Genomic DNA, 25,655 nt, shown 5'->3' on the forward strand with positions numbered 1-25,655 from the left:
TAATTTAATGTTTAAATTTGATTGATTTAAAAGGGTATAATTGAATGAGTGCTGTTCTGTCACTCGTAACTCCCAGCTCTCGCGAGACTTTGAGGTTACGTATGCGGAAGTTTACATTCCGACTGTAAAAACGTGTAGCTCATGGACGCGGTGAGAAGAGCAGGTAGCAGGGTATCTTTAGCTTGCTTGTTGTTGGCAGTGTAGCGTCTCTCTACAATGTATTCTGTTTTAATTAACGCGTTATTGTCCAGCTCTCCTGACTACGATATTTTGTTTGAGTCTCTAACCTGGCCGCGTGACTCATGGCCGGGGACGGAGCGAGTGGAAGCGCTGACAGCTTTCATTGAAGGACTCGGACCCCTCTTGGCCGACTCGGACACGACTACGTTTTCAGCTGCGAAAAGAGGATCTATTAAAAGTAAAATCGACTCGATGATTTGGACACAGTGTCTGCCTCTGCTCTCCAGGATATCAGCAGAAGCCGGTGAGGACATGCGGTGCAGGGAGAGCACTGCTGCTGCATGCCGACTCTTGAACATCTGTGTCCCGCTGTGTGATGAGACTGTCCCGGGGAGAATGGCTCTGTCTGTCCTGCCGTCGCTCCAGCTGTCAGAAGAGGAGGTGCCCGCTCCGGGACGACTCAGCGTGGAGGTTGCCATTGAAGTCATGGCTGCTCTTGTGCCTTCTCTGTCAGCTGATGAACAGCTCACACTCACCACAGTGTCATCTGCCTTGTCATGCATCAAAACACTCCCTGATGCATTGGTGTCTAAAATCACAGTCAGGCTTCTCCTAACTGTCCTGAACTGCTGCAGCGGTGCGAGGTTAACAAGCATCCTCAAGTTGATCCTGGATGACCTGTGCAGCTGGCACTCCACTGACAGCACACCTGTGGTCACAGAGCGGGCACTGCTGTGTCTGACCGCCCTGTCAGACCACCTGCTGAAACCTCACTACCTTCCTTCCTCTTCATCTTCCTCCTCCTCATGTGAGCCCGACCCTCGTCTGTCCCTCCAATTCTGGAGGATGGTTCAGGATGGACTGACGCACAGAGACAGCCTGTCACGTAAGAGGGCGTTGTACCTGCTGAAAATGTGCGTGGCCCTGTCAGAGGAGGAGGGGGTGGACTGTCCTGTCTCTCCATCAGAGGAAGGTGAGATGCTCAGATATGCTGACACTGTACCAACTCTAATTTCACTGGTGTTGTTTGGTTTGTTTACATGCTGTTCTTGAAACTGTTGCAGATGAGATCTTATTCAAATGGGCTCCTAACAGGAGCAAGTTGCTCAGAGAGTTTTGGGAGGACTATGCACTGGTGATGGAGACACTGGAGGAAAACCAGGTAGAGAATCCAACACATGACTGTTGATTTTTTGTCAGTTTGAGCATCAAGATGCAGCTTGCTTGTCTCTTTTTCCTCTGCAGGTTCATGTCGTCCGGCCAGTTCTAAACAGAATAGACACACTGATCCAAACAACAGTGAATGATAGTCAAGGTAATACATTTTTTTTATGATTGTTTAAAAAATGAGTTTTAAATTCTTCTCCGCCTCTTTTCAGCAAATGAGTTTTATTTCATGCATTTTTGGCTTTTTTTTCCAATTGCACAGGGTGTCAACAGGTCCTTAAAAAGTCTTAAATTGTCTGATTTGATAGGCCTTAAATATTTTCAGTCACATTACCGTGAAAATTACTCCAGCCTGACAGAACCAGTGACTGTTTGCAATCATTGGACAGACCGAATAAAAATATTTTTTTACCCACGGTATTTCTCTGAATATTGTAGTAATAATAAGTAGCATTTATGACAGACATTTACTACATTAAACTTAAACTCACCCAATTGTTGTCATTTTTCGTTACTGTTCATTTTGAACTGACATCACTGTGTTTACTTGCAAAGAGTACTTACACGTGCGTCACACACATAAACACACACATGTATATATAATGTGTATTACTGTTTCAGGTTTGGTCTTTAATTTCATATATTAAAAAGGTCTGTAAAAGTCTTGATTTGAACTTGGTTATATCTGTACAAAAAACTAAATAAATTTACTAAGCTTGGGCAGTATCAAGGTATAACAGTATACCAGGCTTTGTAGAAATCCCAAAGGTGGGGCGTCGGTGGCTTAGTGGTAGAGCAGGCGCCCCATGTACAAGGCTGTTGCCGCAGCGGCCCAGGCTCGACTCCAGCCTGCGGCCCTTTGCTGCATGTCACTCCCCCTCTCTCTCTCCCCCCTTCACACTTGTCTGTCCTATCAAATAAAGGCTAAAAAATGCCCCCAAAAATATCTTTAAAAAAAAAGAAATCCCAAAGGTATGACTTTCACTACCCTCAAAATACATATATTCCTCTCTATTAAATTGTTACAGAGATGCTGTATTGTGGCGATGTATTGTAGTGCACAGTACAGGCCACTAGAGGTCAGGCTCTACTAGTTGAACAGGCTGCTGAGCTGAGACAGATGGCAAGTGGTGAAAATAACCTTTTAGGACTGGTGAAAAAGAGAAATGTCTCTGCCCCTGTTTGATACTGCCACATAACTTTATCATGAGATGTTGAACTTTTATTCAACACATCATCTCTATTCAGCCCACTGATGTGAATAGATTAGAATAGAAAAGAATAGAAAGCTTTATTGTGATTATATATTAAATATAATGAGATTACATGTGCCACTCCATTAGTGCTTTTAAAACAAGACATATACACAGCTATATAAGGGCTATAATAGCAAAAGATAAAATAAATAAAAACAATAAAAGACAGTGGTTAAAATATTGCACAGTGTAGCTGTTGCACGTGATTATTGTTTGTTTAGCACTCTTACAGCCCAGGGGAAGAAACTGTATGTTAGTCTGAATGTGCAGGCTTTCAATGACCTGTAGTGCCTGCCTGAGGGCATCAGGTCAAACAGATGAGGTGCTGGGTGGGAGTCATTGAGGATAGAGCTGGACCTTCTGAGGCAGCCGGAGCTGGAGATCTCTTCCAAGGAGGGCAGAGGGCATCCAATAATCCTCTGGGCTGTGTTTATGACCGTCTGCAGAGCCTTGCTGTCTGCAGCGGAGCTCCCAGCGTACCACTCCGTGATGCAGTATGTGAGCATGCTCTCAGTTGGGGAGCGATAAAAGGTCACCAGCAGCTTCAGATCTAGTTTATTTTTCTTGAGAATTCTCAGAAAGCCGCCGCCCTAACAAGTGTCCTCCAGCAAGATGGGCACTTATTTCATATCTGTTCATTATTCTCTGAGCCATGAGTATTTACACCCAGTGAGACTTGCCAAAGTAGGCTGTCTGCACACAGACACACAGCATATTCATGCGTTTTACAGTGACTTCTGTCATCAGTAGCTCAGCTTATGCCTTTTTTTGTTTGCTTTTTACATAAATATCATCATATACCATAAACCCCTGTGAAATATCAGGAAGGTATGAAGGTATGGAAAATTAGATACTGCTGAAGCCTAAAAGATACAAAAGTAATTTAGCAGAAAAGCAGTTGTGTGAAGTGCCAACCTGGTAGTTTGTTCCTCTTTGTCAGTTCTCTGTCTGTGTTGCAGCCTCAGGTCAAGTCTTCTTCCACCCCTCCTGGCTGCTGTGTGTGTACCAGCGCATGTTCCACAGTGAGAATAAATCCTTAATGAGAGAGGGAGTGTGTCATCTGCTCGAGCTGCATGTCCTCCAGCAGCCAGCCTTTGCTCTGGCCTTTTCTCAGGTACAGGCTCACACACAGTTTATTTAATGTGATTTAGGCTGATCTGTTCAATTTGACAGAAATTATTCAAAGTTAAATATGTGCGTTAATGTTTCCTCCTCTGTTGGTCTGCTCCTCAGTTCATTGTGGGCCCCTTTATGGATGTTTTGTCTGAATCTTCACTCTTCCAAAGGTGTGGGTTTAAACTCAATACACTAAGCCGATAAATCAAAGCAGGAATTACGTTATGAAGTGTTTTCTGCACCAGCTTTCATTAACCGTCTGTCCACATGTAGGTCAGTCGGGCAGAGAGTAGGAGACTGTCCTGAACTCGGGGCTAAACTCCAAGTCTTCATGGCCTCCTTCTTCAGCAGCCTACCATCAGAGCACAGAGGTACAGGAAAACTGAAGCCACAAAGCCCTGACTGATTTCTCATGGTTAAAATGCATTTTCACCTCTGACCTTTGTGTTTGCTTTGTAGGCTGTTTGCTGCTGCAGATGATTCAGCAGCTGTGCTCGAAGCACTGGTGTGCAGTACCCCTCCTCTTCCTCTCTCAAGCTCTATCTGAACTCCCCCCGAGCCCACTAGTGGGGATCGCCGGGCTCACCGCTCTCAGGTACCTCATCATGGTTACAGTTAGACAGACTGTGTCAGAGCTGGTTACGCTTGATATGGCAGCTCATTTATCTGCTGTGTGTTACAGGGAGGTGCTGCGCTGCACCATGATCACTCATCAAGTCCTGCTGAGAGGTGCTGCTCAGTGCTTCCTGCTGAATACCGCCCTCCGTCTCACAGAAGTGGTACGACACAGATAATGGACATAATTCTAGTGATGAGGGTCAAGTTGAGACCACGGAGGTGATTTTGTAATAAAAAAAAAAATGTATAAAAAAATGATTGTTTAATAGTTCATTAACATTGATGAACAGAAAATCAATTAATAACAAATTTGATTCACAGTTAATCATTGAAGATATTTATCAAACCAAAATTAAAAAGTATATATAAAATTGCTAGTTTCACCTCATCAAATTAGGGTTCCCACAGGTCCTTGAAATTCTCGAAAGTTTATGAGTGTGAGGGGAAGAACAAATCAACATCTTGAAAGTTTTTAAAAATAGGCATAAATAGACATAGGACATCGAAAGTGCTTGAATTTATATATTTTGCGCAAGAATGGAAAGTTAAGTTCTTTTAATATTTTTTAAACTTAACATTAGTAAGTTGGTTAGGTTCCACTGTCTGCACGTGTGTTTCCCATAGTTGTGTAATTTTTTTGAGCGTCGCCTGGCTTGAGAAAGTGCGATGGTCTCATGGTGTGCATTAGTGACTGAAGTCGAATGATCCAGCTTAAGCAGTTGAAAGCAAGCAGAAAAGCGAATCTCAAGGTTCAAGGTTCACTTTATTGTCATTCAAACATGTTAAATACATGAGGGAACAAAATTTGTTACCCAGGTCCAGCAGCATACAATAAATAACATTTAAGATAGACCTATAACAAATAATTAGATAACCTAAATACAACACATAGAAAACAAGCAGCCTGTTAAAGTGCATAATAGTGCATCAATAGCCGCACGCTCTCTCTCAAACTTCGCCATGTTTGACTTAAAATTTGAGGGAATTGGGTCTGGAAAGTCATAGAAGTCCTTGAATTTGATGTGTAAGCAGATGTGGGAACCCTTTCAGGTGTGAGGACTTGCAAAGAGGATCAGTCTGTCAATGTTAATATCCAACAGAAATGACTGAATGACACCTGATGGGGACATTTTTCACAGTAACACCACAAACTAAAGCATCAAAATTAACACCTCTGAGAGTCACAACAAAAACCAAACACAGTAGGGCTGCTGTGTTGTGTGTTGTCCTAAGGTGTTTCTGTTATTTTGTCCAGCCCCTGTGCTTTCATACACAGCTTTAAAGTTAGTGAGCTGCATAACTGAAATATCTCATTTCAGAGCTTGGTGACCCTCGATGATGTTTTTAGTTTCCTGATGGATTTCCGTGCAGATGAGTCACTGTGTAGAGGGACGCAGATTTGGAATCAGGTATGCTGTTTTAGAGACATTTCAGGGGAAAACTCATCCTAAATATTTTTTAATGACGCATTAGGAAAGTTGTATAATTGACTAATTGGTACCCTGCATATTTGTGTCACTGCTGCAGGCGTGTGCCTGGCTGTTGGACAATGAAGGCACTTTCAAGCTGAGGATTATGGATGGAGATTGTGCTGGTGCTGCCACTAAGAAAGAAACTGTAAGAGACTACGTTCAAAGCGAGATACACGCCTATCTCCGAGTCCCAGCCAGCACAGGTAAGCGGGACAGTCATTGATAAAGTGACTGATTCTATCTATAGACAAGATAAATTAGTTTCTCTGCTCTCCAGGTCACACTGAGAGGTTACCCGACTCCAGAGAGGCCGATAAGTTGGCCAGGGCCATTTTGCTGTGTGTGGATATGGAGAGGAATCAACTCGGAGCAGAGGTCGGTAACGCTCTGGAGACGCTACTGTCTCCGCTGCTGGACACCCTGAGCAGAGTCAGCACCAACATCTACTTGCCTCTGCGCAAGAGTGACAAGAGCCTGCAGCTCGTGCTGCGACTGTTCCAGCTTGGAGGAACACCAAGCTGTCAGCATGCTGGAGGGGAGCAAGGTTCGTAATGACAACACTGATTCATCGTTACAGCTGTCAAGTCCGCCCTCATACATATGCAGTAGTTACAGTAGATGGATCGGTGCATTCATGCAGTGAGCTAATCGTTATTCCTCTCCTCCCAGCTCCTCTCTTATTCAGTCTACAACACAGCAATTGTTAGTTTGCAGAATCCAGCCAGAAAACCTTCATAACATTATTTGGAAACCCAGCTAGCTTCTGATTAGCAGTTTATTCAATTATAATTTCTTCATGACAGCACATCTCAGCCCTCAGACATTTAGATTTTTTACAATTAAAGAAATAGTTCAGATTTTTTTTAGGTGGGTTGTATGGGGTACTTATCCATAGTCAGTGTATTACATACAGTAGATGGCGGTTGGCACACCCCAGTTTGGAGAAGCAGGAAGGAGTATCACCTCAGAAGCTAGGCAATGTACTGCTGTGGACGGGGGCAGTGACAAAACATATTTTAGCCTCCTAAATAAACTCAGTAGACCCAGAACACACCGGAGGGATTACATATCTCATCTGGCCTTGGCACGCTTTGGGGTCCCCCAGGAGGAGCTGGAAAGCGTCGTTGGGGAGAGGGACGTCTCGGATGCTTAGCTTTTGTTGTTGACCCTTTGACAGCATTACATTGGTGGTATTCCTACCTGCTTTTTCAAACTGGGGGCATGCCGATTGACATCAGATACTGTATGTAGTACACAGCCTGTGGATAAGTACCTCATATAAACCCACTTCAAAAGATCTGAACTGTCCCTTTAACTCTGCCAAAATCCTTCAGGCCCTTACATGCATATAGAAAAAAAAAAGCGAAGTTTGTTAATGTCTTGTTGTAATGTTCTTGTAGCGTTTCCTTTCATGGTTCACATATTAAGTGACTCATGAGTATGTGACATTCAACTGTTGTCACTCTGCTTTTCACAGAGGATACTGTGATGGTTGCCATGGAGAGGCTAATTTTTAAACACGTCGATCCAATCCAGGAGTTTATCTTGAGGCGGCTGCTTGGGGAACTGCAGGAGGTAAACAAGTCATGCAAGTCACCCCCACTTTCATTAGCATAGACCCCCCCTAGTGGCTAGCTGTGATGTGTCCATGTGCTGTTGTCTTCACAGCTGTTTGACGTGGAGCGGGCAGAGCTGTATCTGTGTGTCCTGAAGCAGCTGGTGGTCATGTACAGTTCCACACCACAGCACCTCGGTAAAATGCAGCAGACATATTTCCCCAAACTCATCAAGTACAGCATCAAGGCCCTGCAAGAACCAAGCCAGCAGGTACAAAGCTCAGACAGGAATTTCGTAAATCAGTTTGGTTGCTTGATTATTCAACACTGATTGTCTTTCCATTGCCAGATCCACTCTGTGGCAAACCAGGTAGCTAAGGCAGTTTCTATGGCATCCCTGGCTATGGTATGTGGTTTTGTTGGGCAGGAAGTGATTGACATGCAATCAGAGACCATTTCTGCTTTGAGAACACTGAACAAGTACTTCTACGATCCAGTGTCAACTTCCCCCCAAAGTCAGCCCTCTTTAGGAAACTTTAATAAACGCTTGCACAAACCACAGACAGGAGACAGTTCAAGGTCAGTGAAAGTCTGCTCAGATTATTCAGTAAGCCTTAAAGTGTTTGATGTATTAAAACACCAGACTCGCATGATAATGTAAAATAATTTCTTTCTCCAGTGATGTAGGAATGCAGGGTCATCTGCTGCAGGACTGGGGACGCATCGCTGCCAATTTTATGCGGGACCAGTGGATTTGTCTGAGCTTCCTGATCAAGGCTGTTGGGATCCCTGAGTCTGTAGAGATTTCCAAAGTGTCTGAGACTCTCAAGGCCGCTCTGAGCTGCAGTGTGGAGGCCCTGGCTCTGCTGCCCAGTGACCTGGTGCTGCCTGTGCTCACATTTATGGAGACCGTGCTGCCAAAAGTGAGTCAAGCAATTGAAATCAGGTATTCAGGTATAACAAGAAATTCTTTGCAGTTATAGGATGAAGAATACTTGATAAAGTGTGTTTCTGGTTCGGCAATGTCTTGGTCCTAGCTACTGCCTCATGAGGAGGCCCTGTGTGTGGAGGCTGTGACTCTGAGCTGGCAGCTGGTGCAGGGGCTTAACACCACCGCCCATGATTTCTGGCCGGCCCTGAAAGGTTTCGTCTCCATGGCCTTCCACGGAAAACTGCTTGAGCTGACGGACATTTCTGCTCCAACACTTCTGGCCACCTTGAAACAGGTGAATAAAGTCATGCTGGTTAACTTGGAAAGGAAGGAGAATGATGATTTTCTATCACACGTTACATATATGTGGTGTGATTGTTTTCAGATTGCTGCTGAGCTGATAGAGCTGTCTCAGTCAAAGAGCGGAGTGCTCGGTGTGCTGCTTCAACACTGCTGTCAGACATGGCTGCCCACAGACCGAGGCAGCGGTGACATGGCTGACACAGTGTTTGCCAGTGTTTTCAGCCACATCAACATACTCACAGAGGCTTGTGTCTATGGACCTGTGTTCAGGAGAGATCAACGGTAACTCTCAACACCATTTCTCTGATTTTTTTTTTTTTTAAAATCCCAGAGCTATTTTAACTACTCTATCATGCTCTTTCACAAAGGCTCATCCAGGATATCCAAACATATGTGGAGCAGCTCGGTGAAGAGTGTGCTGCCAATGTGGCTGTGACAAGGTAAGCTGCTGTTCTCCACAGCATGCTGCCATTTGTCTTCTGTATGGCTGCAATTTAAGATAGTACCACCAGAGGTCACTCCTGTTGTGCAGATGTTTTCATACTTTAACTACTGCCTTTATTTTACAGTGATAACAGGGACGACCAGTTGCCACGCACATGTGTACTGGCCTTCCTCAGCCGCCTGGATTCCTCGAATCAGCAGCATGAAAGACTGATGGAGCAACTGGTCATGGATTTGTTGAAAAAGGTAGACATATAAATGCATTTGGTCTGTGGGATACAGTTGAAATGAGTGTCACAAAATAATTTATTATCAGTAGTACATTTTTTCAGTATCGAAATACAGTATGATATAGTAATGTGTGCAAAATCACCCACAAGATAATGTAGTTTATGTTCATGCAGCTCTACAAAGAAATTTTTTTTTGGATCAAGGTCTTTATTTTCAAATATAAAAAAGTGGACAATTTGAACACAGAGCAATTAAATCAGATTCCTGTATTGTGAATTGTGTCCCATATATCTTGATTTTTTTTTTTTTTTTAATCTGAGAATATTTCACAGATATGTTAATCCTGACATTTCATATTGCAACCTAAAATCATTTCAGCGCCTCCTGTAATGTTCTCATCCCCCACAATAAGTAATGTGTTGGCAATAAATACTTGTTTTGCGATACGATTTTCTGAATTTCATTTTTTCATAAAGATAATGAGTTGAGCATCAGTTACAGCTAATTTAACAACACTTAACACCGTTTTCCATTATCTCCTTCCACTTCCCTGCCCAATCTCTCCAGGATAATGACATATCAAAGTCAAAAGTACGTTACTATAGCAACTCCCTGCAGCATCGTGTCAAAAACAGAGTGTGGCAAGCGCTGCTGCTGTTGCTGCCCAAACTCCGAGAGGTAAGACAATTACACTCACACGTACAATCACACAGGAAATAACCACTCAGAAAGTAACACTGTGTGTGTGTGTGTGTGTGTGTGTGTGCGTGCGCGCACAGGAGTTTGTCGCCGCTGTGCTGAACAGTGTGTTTGAAGCTGGATTCTGCAGCAACCAGGCCTCAGTCAAGTACCTGATGGAGTGGATGATGATTCTGATTCTCGTCCGCTATCCACAACACATGGACAGCTTTTGGGGCTGCTTCAACAGGGTGAGCTCCCTCTGTGAATACCAATCTGCTACAAAATACTGTGTTCTGAGTGGAATGGTTAAATCATTGACTCATCTCTGTGTTATCTGTACAGGATCATGACAAGACCAAAACAAGCATCTGCACCTTCCTGTCAGTCCTGGTACATTTCAATGTCATCATTCCTAATCTGAAGGATAAGGTAAAGCCTTTGATGTTTTGTTTCTCCACTCACACACCATTCCTCTTTCATCGCCTCTCTGTATCTGTAACATCTCTCTCCCTGTGTGTTTAAGGCTTTGCATTTGCATAAAGCGCTGGACATCATCCTGCAGTGGTGTTTCAACCACAACTTCAGCGTGCGTCTGTATGCCTTACTGGCCCTGAAGAGGGTGTGGAGCTTGGCTGGAGACAGGGCAGAGGACAGTGCTGATGGGTTGGGAGGGCTGTCCACTGTGATCAAGGCCTGTCTGAACCAGGCTGAGGCCATGCAGAGCACTGGGTGAGAGCTACAGCTACAACAGTCGCAAAAGAAAGTTCGTTTTAGTATGCTAATGTATTTATTTAAGCGTTTTTTTTATTGTCTCACCATTTAGAAATGCCAACAAGAACTGGACGAGGATTCAGGAGCACTTCTTCTTTGGTGCCTTTCACCCTATCAGGGATTACAGTGTTGAGGTGTGCGAGCATGTTTCTGCTGAACAGATGAAACCCACTGAAACACAGTACCATGGTGTAATAACATACTTGTTTCCTATCTTTGCTTTCCTAGACTATATTCTTTACTTTCCCCAGTCTGTCAGAGTTGGCCGATGATGAGTGGATTCCACCCTGGAAGTTTGAGAAACTGTCATGTTTCTCTGAGAGTCTATCTTTTCCTCTGAGAAATCCTGCTCCTGACCTGAGCCAGCTCCAGCCTGGAGACTGGATCCAGCAGGACAAAGGTTTGGTCATTCATCAGATCCTCGTGTTGATCTGTTCTGTACACACGACATCTATTGCACGTCTGTCTGTCCTGTAAGAGGGATCCCTCCTCAGTTGCTCTTCCTGAGGTTGCTACCATTTTTTTCCCTGTTAAAGGGTTTTTCTGATGGAGTTATTTTCTTATCTGCTGTGAGGGTCCAAGGACAGAGAGATGTCCTATGCTGTAAAGCCCTCTGAGGCAAAATCTGATTTGTGATATTGGGCTTTATGAATAAAACTGAAATTGAAATAGTCTGCCTCTCACAAGCAGTAGGCATGGGTGTCTTTCAATATGAAATATGCCAGTGATAAATGAAGATCTTTATTGTTTTTTTGATTGTTAGTTGCCCAGCAGTTTCTTTGGGTGCTGCTGGACAAGTTGTTTATATATATTCCGATAATGGAAATTCACCAAGATCAACCTATTTTCCATGGTCATGGAAAACCTGGAAAAGTCATGGAATTCTACAATCTTGTTTTCCAGGCCTTGAGAAATGATTAGATTAATAAAATCCATAAAAAATTTGGTAAAGCCATGAAATCTTGTGTGCTACAGTGACCTTTCATGGATAACCTTCCATGTAGTGTTACATAACTGCAAACTTATTTTCTGTAGCTGCTGACGTAATGTAGCTCCAGTATTGATGCGTCAATGAGTGACATTTTGTTTATCATCACATACATTTCTTTATTTTCTCCCCATGTTTCGTCTCCCGTGAATGCCAATTATATTTGAATACAGTTTGAATCTGACGTTTTTGAATAATGCCAGGCAAGTGGGGCAAGAAAATATAAAGCTGTGGCAGTGTGATTTAACATGTAGGGTCATGAATCCCAAAGTTCTCCTACCTATGCCCTCATACTATTTTTAGATTGTACTGCATTTATGAGATGGAGCAGTTGACATGGGCAGCCTGGTGCATTTAATTGTCACTCAGAGCGCCGGTGTGCACTTTGGTTTCATTTTAACTGCTCTGAAAGTAGAGCGTGGTAGTTTGAAGGTACAAAACACACTTTATGATTATTAACCAATGGGCCAACCAAACTGTCAGCTGTCACTCCCCCCACTCAGGGAGTTCTACTGCTCCTTGTCCGCAGACCACCCATAATTATATAATTAACAATTGAAGTGAAGTTAAGTACACAAGTTGTAAATGGTCATGGACATTTCATTATGGGCCCTCATGAAAAAGTTTTGAAATTTTGACCATGAAAATATGTGAAAACTCTGTTTATCTCCCAGGCGAGCAGAATAAGGAGGAGCGCTGGGCAGAGGTGCAGAAGAAGATCACTCCCTGGAGGTTGGGGATCCAGGAGCAGGAGCCTGAACTTCAGCTGGTTCCTCAGCAGAGGGCTGCTCGACTGGGCAAACTGCATGGCGCCCTGCTGGTGGTAGCCTCGCTCATCGACAAGCCCACCAATCTAGGAGGTCAGGAGCAGCACGACAAATTACATTCTTCACATTTTTGTCATATTTCCTCGTCTCTCAGAAAATGAAATATGTGTAAATGTTGATTTGTATAATACTGTAAAGAACTAACATCACAGGCTTTTATTTGGTTTCACAATGATAATCCAAGCAGAAATGTCAAACACAGCTGCCATTAAGACCAATCTCTCAAGCCCTCTTATCAGAGTTTGGACAGGGGATGCCCAGCTTCACAGGCACTTCTATTTTATGTTCTCTGAAAGGGTACTCCAGCGCTTTTGTCTCCGATGATAAGGGGCTGAATCAATCAGAATTTGTATATAGAGGAAAAGACCCATTTTCAAAACCAATATTGATGCTGGATTATGTAAGCAAGAACATTGGCTTAGCTGTTCTGTAAATGGTTTACTTAAAGTTGCCCTTCCAATTGACATCACAGGTGTAGCTTTTTATTTCTGTGCTATGATGAGACTAGTAGCCCTTATTTGCTGTCATCACTGCCACAGATTATGTTTAAATAAATGCATACAAAAGACAGTGTTTTTTTAAACCACAGGTTGATTTGTGACAATTAAAAGTACATATGTAGATAGATGTCACATTTAGGTCCCCATCTGTTTATTTGTTGATTTAGGTCTGTGCAGGACCTGTGAGATCTTTGGTGCCAGCGCTCTGGTTCTAGACAGCCTCCGCCACGTCAGTGACAAACACTTTCAGTCCCTGAGCGTCTCGTCTGAGCTGTGGCTTCCTCTCTTAGAGGTGAAGTGCATTAAAACAATCCCACATTTCACTCTAGCGGTCATGATTTCTAGTCTCTCTGTGAGATAGCTTTTCTCAGTGGGGCAGCAACCTGAGAAGTGTGTGATTTGACCTGGTTAGCTCGGGATTAAATTGAGCTCAGCCAGGATCGACGTGAAGGGCACGCAGCGGCCAGAGCAGATGGATGCTGAGACCAATGCAGCAGGAAGCTGTAGTTCCTCTCACAGCTTTGTGTTCTGCTGTGACCAAGAAAACTAGCAAAACTACAAAATCTGTTTTGAAATTACAAGAAAATAGTTTATAATAACCATCATTAGTGAATGGTAACTTGATAGATAATTAAACTTAAGTTAATACATACTGTACAGTGAACAAACAATGAAATTATAATTAACATCCATCCATTTTCTAACCGCTTATCCTATTGAGGGGTGCTGGAGCCTATCCCAGCTGACATTGGGCGAGAGGCGGGGTACACCCTGGACAGGTCACCAGACTATCGCAGGGCTGACACATAGAGACAAACAACCATTCACACTCACATTCACACCTACGGACAATTTAGAGTCACCTATCAACCTATCCCCAGTCTGCATGTCTTTGGACTGTGGGAGGAAGCTGGAGTACCTGGAGAAAACCCACGCTGACACGGGGGGAACATGCAAACTCCGCACAGAAGGGCTCCTGCACCCAAAACAGGAACCCTCTTGCTGTGAGGCAACAGTGCTAACCACACTGATAATTAACAGTGTTTACTAATTATTAGTCATGCCATATTTTATGGTATTTTAACAGTTTATTGTTGCAAAGAATATAAAATTTTATCCATTTACATTACAATTAGTTGGCAAACATTATTAATTATAATTTCAGTGTTTGATAACAGTAAAATAACTATCAACTGAAGTTAAATTAACCATCAATTTACCTTTAATTAACGATGGCAGGCGTTCATGCAACACCATAACCTAGTGGCTGATATAGTGTACAGGAACATCTGCATGGAATATGGGCTGGAGGTCCCGAGGTCAGAGTGTCAGACACCTCCTAACGTGGTTGAGAATGACTGAGCTAAGGTTATGTGGGACTTCCAGATCCAGACTGACAAACTGGTGATGGCTAACCATCCGGACATCGTGTGGATCGACAAAAACAACAGAAGAAGGCAGTGTTGATAGATGTAGTAATCCCAAGCGACATCAACATCAGGAAGAAGGAACACAAGAAGCTTGAAAAATACCAAGGGCTGAAAGAAGAGCTAGAAAAGATGTGGGGAATAGAGGCAACAGTGGTGGAGCACTGGGGGAAACAATCGTATGGTTTGTAAACGGATGCTAAATACTATCCCCCAAGCTTTTCGTTTTTTCCTTCAATTTTGAGATTTCTGGCTCTAGTATAGTAGCTGCTGAGATGGAAAAGGGCTGTAAACAGAAAAGCAGGGTTCAAAATTAAATCCAAATCTTCAGTTAAAACAATCTTAAATGTGGCTCACTGAAACCTGTTCATACCCTGGTGCCTCTTCAAGTCTTGAGAGAAAAATTGATACAGTGTAGTAACATGATATTTTTGTGTGGCAATATCGTATCGATACGCTGGTATTAATTATTATCAAATTATGACATACATATTAAACTTTTGGTAGCCTACCATAATAATAAAATCATTAGCTTTTTCAGTCCACTAGATACAATTGAAAACATCATCTTATAAGATAAAACGATGTTGACAGTGTTTTTTTGGGGGGACATAATTTGAAGCTGAAAAGGTAATAAATCACAATATATTGCAATATATGTTACTGCAATACTAAGCATATTGCAACACATTAAAATAATATTATATCATGACTTAAGCACTGTATCCTGGGGCCTCTGGTGATTCTCACCCTGACTGGGTGGAGAAGAAAATGTGATACATCTGCTGTTGATGATGTTACAGTGTGACAGCCTGTGGTAGATTTCTATGTAGGAGGTATTATTACCTACCCCAATCACTTTGTGTGTGACTGACCATCCTCTTTAATGTGTATTGACTGTTTTGTCTCACCTTGATTGTTTGAACAGTAAAAAAATGGAAGGTAAATTGACGTCATCTCTAAGACAATAACCTATATGTGTCCATCAGGTGAAGCCATTGGAGCTCGCTGACTTCCTGCAGGTAAAGAAGAGTGAAGGGTACTGTATTGTTGGAGTGGAACAGACGGCCAACAGTCAGAGCCTGCAGGATTACCAGTTCCCTGAGAAGACCCTGCTACTTCTGGGGTATGACACCACTGAAATACTAAATTTTCCATCAATGCACTAAGCTACACGTGACCGAGTGTGCACAAATGCATGCAAGCCTCTTTCTTCCCATGCCCTTATGACTCTCACATAGATAAAGGTGTGAGCTGACGGGGCTATTTAATGTTATCTCACCGGTTTAGTGTGTTTCCCTGCGGGGACTGCGCCTCTCCTCTCCATGGTGTACCTGTCGGGGCACGCTGGACTATAATTGGCTCTCCCTGAGGACAAGAATACAGGAAAGAAATTACACAAACCAATACAAGCAGTGTGATGACAGCAGCAGAAAAACCTTAACCTTCATCTAGTGCAGTTTAAGTCGCAATGCTGCCCTGTGGCTTTCCTCAGCTGGGACACAAAGAACAGTTTTATGAAACCATTTGTAGCTCCTCAGAAGTGAACATGACTGTAATTATAAGCTTGTGCAGTTTGCGACTGAAGCATGATTCACTCTCCTCACTAAATGTGCACTGCGGCAGTACAGCTGCCCAGCCAGAGAGGGAGAGATTAATATTTATCACGTCTGTGTAGGTGTCCTGTTTTGTTTCACCCTGTTCAGTCACAGAGGTGCGAGCAGAGCTGTTAGCTTAAACACCCGGCGTGTGAGCTCCATCTCGAGTGCTCTCTCCCAGCTGTGCTCTCCCCAGCACAGCATGGCCCGGCTCTAATCTCTCATCAGGTCGCCATTATCTCACCCAGTTGCACTCACTATAAATGTAGCTAATCAAATCAGGCGTTCTTACTGTGTGGCACCCTCCGTGGGCTCATTGAACGCCAGACTCATTAGCACTTTATGTTTGCTTTGCATGGCCCATATTGCTGGATGGCAGTATACACTCAGTTGATTACAGTTTGAATTGCTCTTGGACTTGAGCTCGTGACTCATTTGATGAAAAGCGTGTTCCTCATAATTGTGAAAATGATGAAAGATTAAGTTGGCCGTTCATGCTAAGGGTTTTTAAATTAAATCAACTGGATGGCATCATTACGCCAAATAAAAGCTAAAATTAAAAACATCCAGTCACCAAAAAATGTGGGCTGTGGTGTATATGATACACATAAGGGTTAGACTGACAAAACAGATGGTCTGATGCTACATACCAGATGTCAGGAAGTCAGTGCTGACAGGATGCACGTTGCAATGTAAATCCTGTAGTGGAATTAAGTGGCAATCTCCGGGGCTGAAAAATGAAGCCAGCGCTTATGTACCAGAAATTGCAGTTCCTTGTACGGCCACTTGAGGCTGGCTCTAATCCCCATAGACCCCCATGTTAAAATTCTACTAGGCAGCACATTTAAAGTGATGTTTTTGGGTCATTTCATACATTTTAAACTAAGATAATATTTTGCGTAACAAGGGTAATTCAGGAAATACACTAGAAATTAATATTTTATCTTATTCTGATGATATTGAGCAGCATGTCTCCTCAGTTAAAAGTGCCTGTTAGTAACACACCTGACTCTCATATTACAACTGGTGCAGGGGATAGATCTGGCACATAAAGTCAGCAGTCAGAGGTTTAAAACTCTTAATTCTTCTCATTTTATTATAATATATTTATCATTCAACAACCATGATCCTACCTGCATGTTCTTTTTTCACCCGGACCAAAGCCAGGAAAAAGAGTAAGCAAAATGCCACCTGTGAATCACCTTTTTTTTTGGGGGGGGGGGGGGCACTTGGCAGGTTACCCACAGGTAGCCTCTGACCTGATGCAGGACTCTGCTATATAACTCACCGTTTAAATTTTTATTAACTCTTAAAGTTATGTATAATTAAGGGAGTGGCCACTTTGAATGACAGAGTGTCTGATGATAGTGATCTCGTACTCAGATCCACCTCTTGCTCCTCCACAACACAGATCAGGATGGCTATGTCTAGTATTTCTTGTACAGTGTATGAGTGGAATGTTTTTATTGATTTTTTTTCTTATTTTAATTTTGTTTTACAAAATACAGTAGTGCATCCTAAATATTGCCTGCTATTGAAAAGACGAACTGTGTAACCTTCTGTTGAGGTCATTCTGGATTTCAGTTGATGTTATTATGTCAGTGAATTCTCTTTCTTCCCTAGTAAGAGCAAAAGTCAGATTTAATTTAATATTTGAACATAATTTTATTCCTTCACCAGCTGACAGTAGAATGAAAAGATTGATACCACTCTCATGTCTGTATGATGAATATGAAGCAAGAGCCAGCAGCTGCTTAGCATTAAGTTTGAAAATGGGGGGGATATTGTGTAAAGTTAAGGCCCACCAGCACCTCTAAAGCTCATTAATTAACACTTTATTTATTGTTTGTTTAACTGGTACAAACCGAAGCAAAGGCAAACTAAGTCAAGTTAATTGGCAGCTGGCTCCAGCTCTGTATTTCTTGTACAGATATGAGAATAATATTTAATTATTCCTTTAAAAATACTTAATATCAGCTGGCACCGAACATGAAAAACCTTTTTTAAAAAACTCTGTTGAACAGTTGTAACATTGATGTTTACTAGGTGCTAAATTTTCCTCTTTCTTCTGCACAGTAAATCATTTTTCTCTTCTCCTTCTCATAGCAATGAACGAGAGGGTATCCCCACCAACTTGCTCCAGATGTTTGACGTGTGTGTGGAAATCCCTCAACAAGGGGTCACCCGGTCACTCAACGTGCATGTGAGCGCTGCCCTGCTGATTTGGGAATATACCCGGCAACATCTCATCTCTGGCTCAGCTGAAGGCAACTCCAAATCTGAAAAGTGAGGAAGAAACCAGCAGTGCAGCCCCATGGATGTGACATCTGACCTCTCTCGGTCCTCTCTGGTGTGAAAAGCATCTCGGGGAACATGAGGATGCTCCTTACAGTTCATGCCAGGACCTTGAGGATTTTTATGTTCTGTCTGAGGACTCCATCCTTTGAGGTTTTAATGTGGTCAGCAGTCATCATCGCTGCTCTTGTGCCTTAATGAGAGTCATGAATAGAGAGAGACTCTGGTTATTACATCTAAATATTCCACTGGGCATGCTGTTATATTAATGGAGGCAATCTCTGTGTTGGCAGAGCAGATGCATTAATGGAGAATTTCCCCTTTGAGGGGGAAGTGTCTTGTTTATGTGAGCAATTAGATTTTTCCTCATGGCACCAGGACTGGACTATAATGTCCATATCCAGGAAACTATTATACATAATGTATAAATTCTGATTTTGTTATGACATAATTCTCTGTGTTGTTAATGTTATATTGCAGTTCAGGATTTTAAATTAACTTTTTTTACACAGTTGAATAAATAAAACCTTGACATTATCTGTTTTATCAACCTGTGTTATCTTTTTTATTTTGATTAGTGATTGCATAATCAAAGGCGGCAGTGAAGGGGTTAAATAAGGTACAGGTGTTCCTGCATCCTCCCTTCCATAAAAAAAAAGAATAGGAGTTAGTTTACCTGGAGACCGTCCGACCGGAGGAGGAGCAAATGGAGGACGTTTGATAACTCATTTTCCGTCAAGTCAGGCTTGTATGTGATTAACCATGTGAGGACAGCAGTTATTGGAGCGGGACATGGGTTACGTGGATGGCCACTGGTCGGTGTCCCTGAAGGCAGCAGCGGCCAACGCGAGCGGGACGCGCGGCGCGGGGCTCGGTGTGTCCCGGCAGACCCAGCTGCTCCTGGAGGTCCTCATGGTGTTTATGTGTTTGGGCGCTGTGACAGGTACAGAATCACCTGGAGACATTTTATTTATTTCGTTAAGTTAAAACTTAATGAAACACGATGTCCTCTTAAATGATTCTATAAGAAACGTTCATCTATACTGCTGAGCAAGAGCACTTAAACGTAACATTATACTTTCTTGCTCTAGCACATCTGTGATTTATTTACTCCGCACTTTTGTGATATGTCCCACGAAATTAACATAGTGACGTATGGGTGGTAAATAGGCTAGTTGTATATTAGTTGTAAATAAATTTGGGAATTTGTTGAAATAGTATATGAGTTAAAAGAAGAGTGTAGGAAAGAAGTGGGGACATAGGCTATACGTTTTACTTCTACCTACTCCTTTTGGGATACGGTTATCTTTGTATTGTTTGTTTTTATTTTATTAGAAATAAAGTAATTAATTCATTCATTCATTCATGTTGTGCACTTCTTGAATCATTTCAAATGCATTTTCCTGCAATTCGGTATGACATGTTTGTCTCAAGGCCAAAGTTCTTGCAAGGCACCATTTATAACACTTTTATCACCAATGGCATTATTAGTGGTTTAAAAAAAAAACATTTACAAATATTGTATAGATCAGTCTGTCATAATCCACTATGACAGAAAATTTTGGGTTGCCAGGTTGTGAAATATTCCATTCAGCTGGTGTTTATTCTCCAGCATGACATTTCCAGCTCTTTCAAACAGACCACTTCAATAGACCATTTGACTTCTGACCTTCTGGAAAGAGCATCTGGACCAAAATGTATTAATTGTTGAAATGTTTTAAAAACCATTTTGATCAAAGACTTGTTTGACATTTGGAACTACATGGTTTATTTGAAAGTTAAACCCATTCCACTTAATTAATGACATAACATTTGGGACTGCAGGTTTGATGAGTAGGCTAATTATAGAGTCAGAAGCTCATGACCTTTTGTAATTTACTTTGTCGACGTTTGTAAGTGCCAAATAGATGGCTCGTTGCTTGTTCAATTTTTGGATCCCTGAACCTTTATTAATTATTTAAGAAAAAAAACAGCCTGATGATTATAAGTAATAGGGACACCGTTTCTTTAAAGAAAGCTATTGAAATTTTAAAATGATGTTTTGCAACACTTCACCAACAAAAATCCATTTACCTCTACTGTATGATGTTGGTAGCAGAACGAATGTATCCTTACCAGGGGCGGGGCTTGCAATCCCCCTCCCTGCAATCTGATTGGTCAAAACGTTAAGATAGTCGGCGATGGAGGTTTCTGTGAAGTGCCACAACTAAGTTTAGTTGATTCAAAACACACAATAAACACACAGCAAATATGGCTTAATAGAGACAATTTGAAAAACAAGAACGCAAATCAGCTTCACTATAACTCGCAGCATTGACAGACACTCACTTGACTTTATATGGACGCATCTTCCCCACAAATATAACATGCTAATGTTATTAGCACACGCCTATGGCATTTTACATTGTATAAATTAGCCTAGTGGCTGGCGATCTTTCCCTCTTCTCAGAGGCCGTTTACACGTACACAGTGATTTTGATAAACGGAGACATCTTCCTTCGTTCGTGCCCTTCGTTTACACGCAAACGGAGATTTCTCCTCTGAAAACGAGTCTTTCTAAAAACTCCGGCCAGAGTGGAGATTTTGGAAAACTCCGGTTGCGCGTTTGCATGTAAACTGAGATAAACGGAGATAAACGGAGTTATAGGCAGCCGACGTCACAGCATGCGCCGGAACTTGCGCCTGTGTCAAAAGTGCGACCTATGTTGCTATGGTGACAATGGATACATGGAAGGCTTAAGCTTCTCGTTACACTGCCACCTACAGGTTTGGCATGCCCTTGTGTATATATACCATAGACTGTATAAAATAAAATAGATATATACACGGGTAAGTGTAAACGAAGATCTTTTTGAAAACAGAAACGGTGAAATGTCCGTTTATGAAAATAGCCGGCAACATGTAAACGGCCTCTAGATATTCGCCTTCTGATAGTCTGGGGACACTCCTTTCTAAAGTGTGTTTAACAAACCGGCGAAAACGGCCGGCAACAAAGCAACGCCTCTTGCATTTTTGAAAAGGACACGCCTTCTCGGAAATGTGCGCTCCCCCTTTTCTCGTCCGCAGGGAAACAAAAACACAGAGAGCTTGAAAATGGATGCCGAGAGATTTAACTCCGTTTTATCAAACGTGTGCTCGTCCGTGAAGAAATTATTTTTTCCAGCGGATGTCTTAGTTACAACATTATTGAGCTAACTGGAGTAGTTTCATGTCGTATCCGACAACGGCAGGCTTTTAACAGATGACGTCCTGATGTTAGCTTTGCTGCTGCTGTTAGTTGTCCCTGTCAGCTGCAGCCACTGATGCTTTCTAGACATCGTGATTTCCCAAAACTGAATAAATACCACACATAGCAACACAAAACTGCTTTGCTAGCTCAATCATGTTGTAACTAAGATATCCGCTGGAAAAGATATTTTTTTCACGGACCGTTTAATGAGTTATTACCTATTACAGACATCGCTAACGGCTACCAGCTAACGGTTAGCCCAGCTAAATGTGCACACAGAAACAGTAATGTTTGTTCAGTCATTGTGTTTATATACTTTACAAACATCGGATTAGTCCAAACGGTGATACAGTGATGTGAAAAATGTGATATATAGGCTATATATAGCTAAAAGCTCTGCTGGTTTTCTACCCGGAAGTATTTGTAAACAACAAGGCGATTCCCTCTAACGTTATTTTCCGGCCGGACGGATGAGTCATGGCCTTGTAAAAGATTAAGTTTGTTTCTTTTAGTTGGCGAGAATGTGTCGCCGCAAATGCGACAAACATCCACTAACTTTGACGGCGTTTCCTGCGAGCACGGCTGGGCCATTTTGTACCGCTACACGTGTTTCTAGTCGGACTATGTTTACGAGCACAAGAGTTCAGCGAGCCACCGAAGGACCGCCCTGCAGATTTACTATTGGTTCTGCAACGTAGGGAGTTTTTTTAAACTCTGAAATTGTATCCGCCCATCTAAACACAAAATCAGGGAGAAAGTCATCAGTCTTTAGTTAAGCAAAGCGTCTAAAGACTGACTTGTGAGTCTAGCCCCACTATAACTTACAAAGTTCACCGACAAAACAACTGTCATACTAAACATGTTTTCCAAATAAATGCAACATGCTAACGTTATTAGCGCCAGCCTATGGCATTTTACATTGTATAATTTAGCCTACTGACGAGTGGATATTTCCTCTGCACATATGAAGCCAGGATAAATCACACACAAGACTTAAAATGCTATTTTTAGTGGAGGCTTTACTGTCGCATTTCGCAATTTATTGTTTCTTATCTGTGAAAGTAAATAACGTTACAAGCTTTGTTTCCACTGAGGGAAATGGTTTCAGCTTACAGAAGGGCTATTCATCAACTCTGTACAGCAAACATCCTAGTGTTCTGTGTAGTAAATAAAGAAAATAGTTTAACATATTTTAGTTATTGTTCTCAATTGTCACTATTATAATCTGAGCAATGTTTGTTCTGGTTATTCTGCATATTGATTGACTGTTACATAAAGCACTGAGATGTTTATTAAGCAGAGCTGAGCTCTAACTTCTGGGTAAGAGTTTATTATATGGCTGTTCATTGTGAGAATTTATTGTGTTGCTTATTCTGCTAAAACTTCTTGTTTACAACATAGAGTGGATTATTGACTCATTATAATTTTAATGTTGACACTGACAGTGGAAAATGAAAAGGTCATAGGCATCTTCCTTACAAGGTGAAAGATTTAATGTGGCCATCAAAAGCAAGATGAAGACATAATAGTGTGTAACAGTCCAATCTAAAGAAAGAAGCTGTTTGTACCTAACAGTCAAAATATTGCAGAGAGATGTCAGTGGCAGCCCACCAGAAAATACTGTGGACCCGCTCCTGATCCTTACTATCTGCATTGATAAACTGAATCTTTAAATCTAGTTAGATTTCTTTCAAGGCTCAAATTCACATTTAAAACACACATCACATTTAAAACACAAGGGGACTGAAAAAACGGTATGTGACTGTGCATGTGTCTATTTAATGTTTAGAATAGTTACTGCAGTGGAGATGAAAGATTTTTATACGTGTTAAGCAGTAACAAAAGCTACTCGCTTGAACGCTCGATTAACTAACAATCATAGGCTCAGCGTTCTGCAGTGCTGTGCAGTACAATATCAGTATATCAAAATAGAAGATTTAGACTGTCTGCACTTTTCTGAATGCAGCTACGAAGTCACAGCTTTACCACAGTGTGGATTTATGTTGCTGGGTTACAGATGGAAAATATGGTTGTGTGACGTAGGATCCAATCAGTCTGACCTCCGCGTCATTGTGTGTTTGTGTGTGTGTTGTATTTCTGTGTAGGTAATATTCTTGTCATTGTTATTGTGGCTGCAACCAAGACTTTCCACTCGGTGACGTCAGTGCTGATAATGAACCTGGCCATCAGTGACCTCCTGGTGGGCGTTGGAGTGATGCCTTTTGTTGCTTTGTCCGTCATGAACCGTGGATGGGTGAACTGTACTGTACGTCATCTCTGTCCAGCACTATGAAATGTAACAATAGTAAAGTAGTGTCTGACATGATCTAAAGTTGACCTGTTATTTTTCTTTGATGAATGTGCATGTGAATGTGCATGTGATGAGATTCTGTCTCTTTACTGTCTGACAGGACCTCTGTTTGTACGTGGGTTACACCTCCTCTGTGTACTGCACAGCTTCTGTACTGACATTAGCTGCTATTGCATTGGACCGCTACCACTCCATCATGGACTGCCTGCGCTACAGTGCCCGCTGCACCCTGTGGAGGACCTGTGCCGTGGTTCTGTGGATCTGGCTGCAGGCTCTGGTCACCAGTTGTCCTCCCCTGCTGGGCTGGAGCTCGGTCAGCTATGTGGATCCCATGTACAGCTGTGCAGTCAACTGGGCCAGCAGTCCAAGTTACACGGCTTTCATGGCTGCCCTCAGCTACCTCATACCGGCAGCGGTCATCCTCTTCTGCTACGTGAACATCGTCAAGGTGGCCCGCAGCCACGCCAGGAGGATTCATACATTGGAGGATTCTGTGCAGCGCAGCAGGAACCCCAGCTCTGACTTTGCTCCTGGTGATTCATCACTCCAGCACTGTGGGAGCCTCCACAGCCCCTCGAGACTGATTTATCATGTAAGTGGACAATTTGTGAGTGAGGTCAGTAGAGAAGAGGGGAATTACATCAGCAATGCTCTCCCTGATTCTGCTAGAGCGCATAATAACTCTACATCCAGACGTTTGTTCTCCTTTCTGGCTCAGAGCGCTTCCCACCCACAGCTGCAGAATTCCCAGCAGCACCATAACCACCATGGAGTGGTGCGTCTCTTCCTGGTCATCTCTGCCTTCTTCCTCTGTTGGACACCTTACATAGGCGTGGCCCTGGTTCAGGCCACAGAAACTGCAATCTCAGGCCAATCCAGGCTCGTCCCACCCTCTGCTGTTACCTTTTCGTACTGGCTGGTGTTGCTGAACTCTGACATCAATCCACTGCTATACGCTCTGCTTAGCAAACGTTTCCAGGGTGCTCTCCAGGGACTGAGGCAAAAACTAAGAGCACGCCTGGGGAGTGTGGTGGGCAGGGGAGAGGAGGTCAGGGCGGAGGGAGATGACGGCAGGAGCAGTGACCCCTGCACTCTGACCACCACACATCCTGGTCCGCCTACCAGCTCTGAGAGTTCAACCTGTGATGACTCCAAGTATTCCTCCTCCATTTTTACTGTTAGCACTGACTTTAAACATCACTGTGAGGAGCAGCCTTGTAAAGTGTGTCACCATGAAAATACCTCCGCATCCTGCTGTGTGTGGCAGGATGCTGATGGTAAGACGAGGGTGGACTGCCTGCAGGTTCCCTCTCGACCACAAGAGGGAAGCAGGTTACCTTTCTCTGCTCTGACCCAGGAGCGTCAGGCCACTTTCTTCTACGGACAGATAACAGTCAGAGTGGAGCATGATGTTTGTTAGGCTGATATCTGCAGATGATGTTGCACATAAATTCTCATTGTATTGACAGTTATTTTCATTAATCTGTTGATGATTTTTTTTAATTCAATGTATTCACGATGTGGGCAATAAAAAGTCAGAAAATAATACTGCTTGTTTTGTCTGAGCAGCAGTCCAAAATCCAAATATATTTATTTCAGTATGACACAAGACCAGTGAATATTGACATTTGAGAAGCTAAAATCTGTCTTTTTTTGTCATTGTTGCTTGTAGATGGGTAGAAAAAGATTTCCGCATGCTTACATGTATGCAGTGTTTCACTTTATTGTTGAACTTTCGATCTATTCAACCTTCA

The 25,655-nt window shown here is 42.5% G+C and overlaps 2 protein-coding genes and 1 long non-coding RNA gene across 5 annotated transcripts; 2 read left to right on the forward strand and 1 right to left on the reverse strand.

Annotated features, from left to right (window-relative positions):
• The first annotated feature begins 93 nt into the window (after positions 1-93).
• On the forward strand, positions 94-18,911 carry tarbp1 (TAR (HIV-1) RNA binding protein 1). 2 transcript variants are annotated; one of them, XM_033613993.2, is made up of 29 exons: positions 96-1,153; positions 1,245-1,342; positions 1,426-1,495; positions 3,563-3,717; positions 3,837-3,889; positions 3,993-4,090; positions 4,179-4,314; positions 4,402-4,498; positions 5,657-5,746; positions 5,865-6,012; positions 6,087-6,353; positions 7,287-7,384; positions 7,478-7,636; positions 7,715-7,944; positions 8,045-8,288; positions 8,403-8,591; positions 8,682-8,881; positions 8,968-9,039; positions 9,169-9,289; positions 9,842-9,952; positions 10,054-10,203; positions 10,298-10,384; positions 10,479-10,684; positions 10,779-10,860; positions 10,955-11,126; positions 12,389-12,574; positions 13,209-13,333; positions 15,458-15,594; positions 18,173-18,911. In XM_033613993.2, exons 1-29 carry the CDS (start codon positions 217-219, stop codon positions 18,354-18,356), a joined length of 4,902 nt encoding a protein of 1,633 aa, XP_033469884.2. In that variant the 5' UTR covers positions 96-216; the 3' UTR covers positions 18,357-18,911. The 2 variants fall into 2 exon arrangements, 1 of the variants encoding a protein (XP_033469884.2); XR_004500933.2 differs by lacking the exon at positions 13,209-13,333 and having other exon boundaries at positions 94-1,153; positions 18,173-18,311.
• A 112-nt stretch (positions 18,912-19,023) lies between these two features.
• Positions 19,024-25,362, forward strand: LOC144467494 (5-hydroxytryptamine receptor 1D). The gene is made up of 3 exons (XM_078176274.1): positions 19,024-19,304; positions 23,696-23,856; positions 24,002-25,362. The coding sequence occupies exons 1-3, from the start codon at positions 19,154-19,156 to the stop codon at positions 25,319-25,321; spliced, it is 1,632 nt and encodes a 543-aa protein (XP_078032400.1). The 5' UTR covers positions 19,024-19,153; the 3' UTR covers positions 25,322-25,362.
• Positions 19,216-21,080, reverse strand: LOC144467495 (uncharacterized). 2 transcript variants are annotated; one of them, XR_013493688.1, is made up of 3 exons: positions 20,690-21,080; positions 20,435-20,551; positions 19,216-19,316 (listed from the first exon to the last, which is right to left on the reverse strand). It is a non-coding gene; the product is annotated as an uncharacterized LOC144467495 (long non-coding RNA). The 2 variants fall into 2 exon arrangements; XR_013493689.1 differs by having other exon boundaries at positions 19,244-19,316; positions 20,477-20,551.
• Positions 25,363-25,655: the final 293 nt, after the last annotated feature.

Source organism: Epinephelus lanceolatus, chromosome 17, assembly GCF_041903045.1.
Source record: "Epinephelus lanceolatus isolate andai-2023 chromosome 17, ASM4190304v1, whole genome shotgun sequence".
NCBI classification, from domain to species: domain Eukaryota; kingdom Metazoa; phylum Chordata; class Actinopteri; order Perciformes; family Serranidae; genus Epinephelus; species Epinephelus lanceolatus.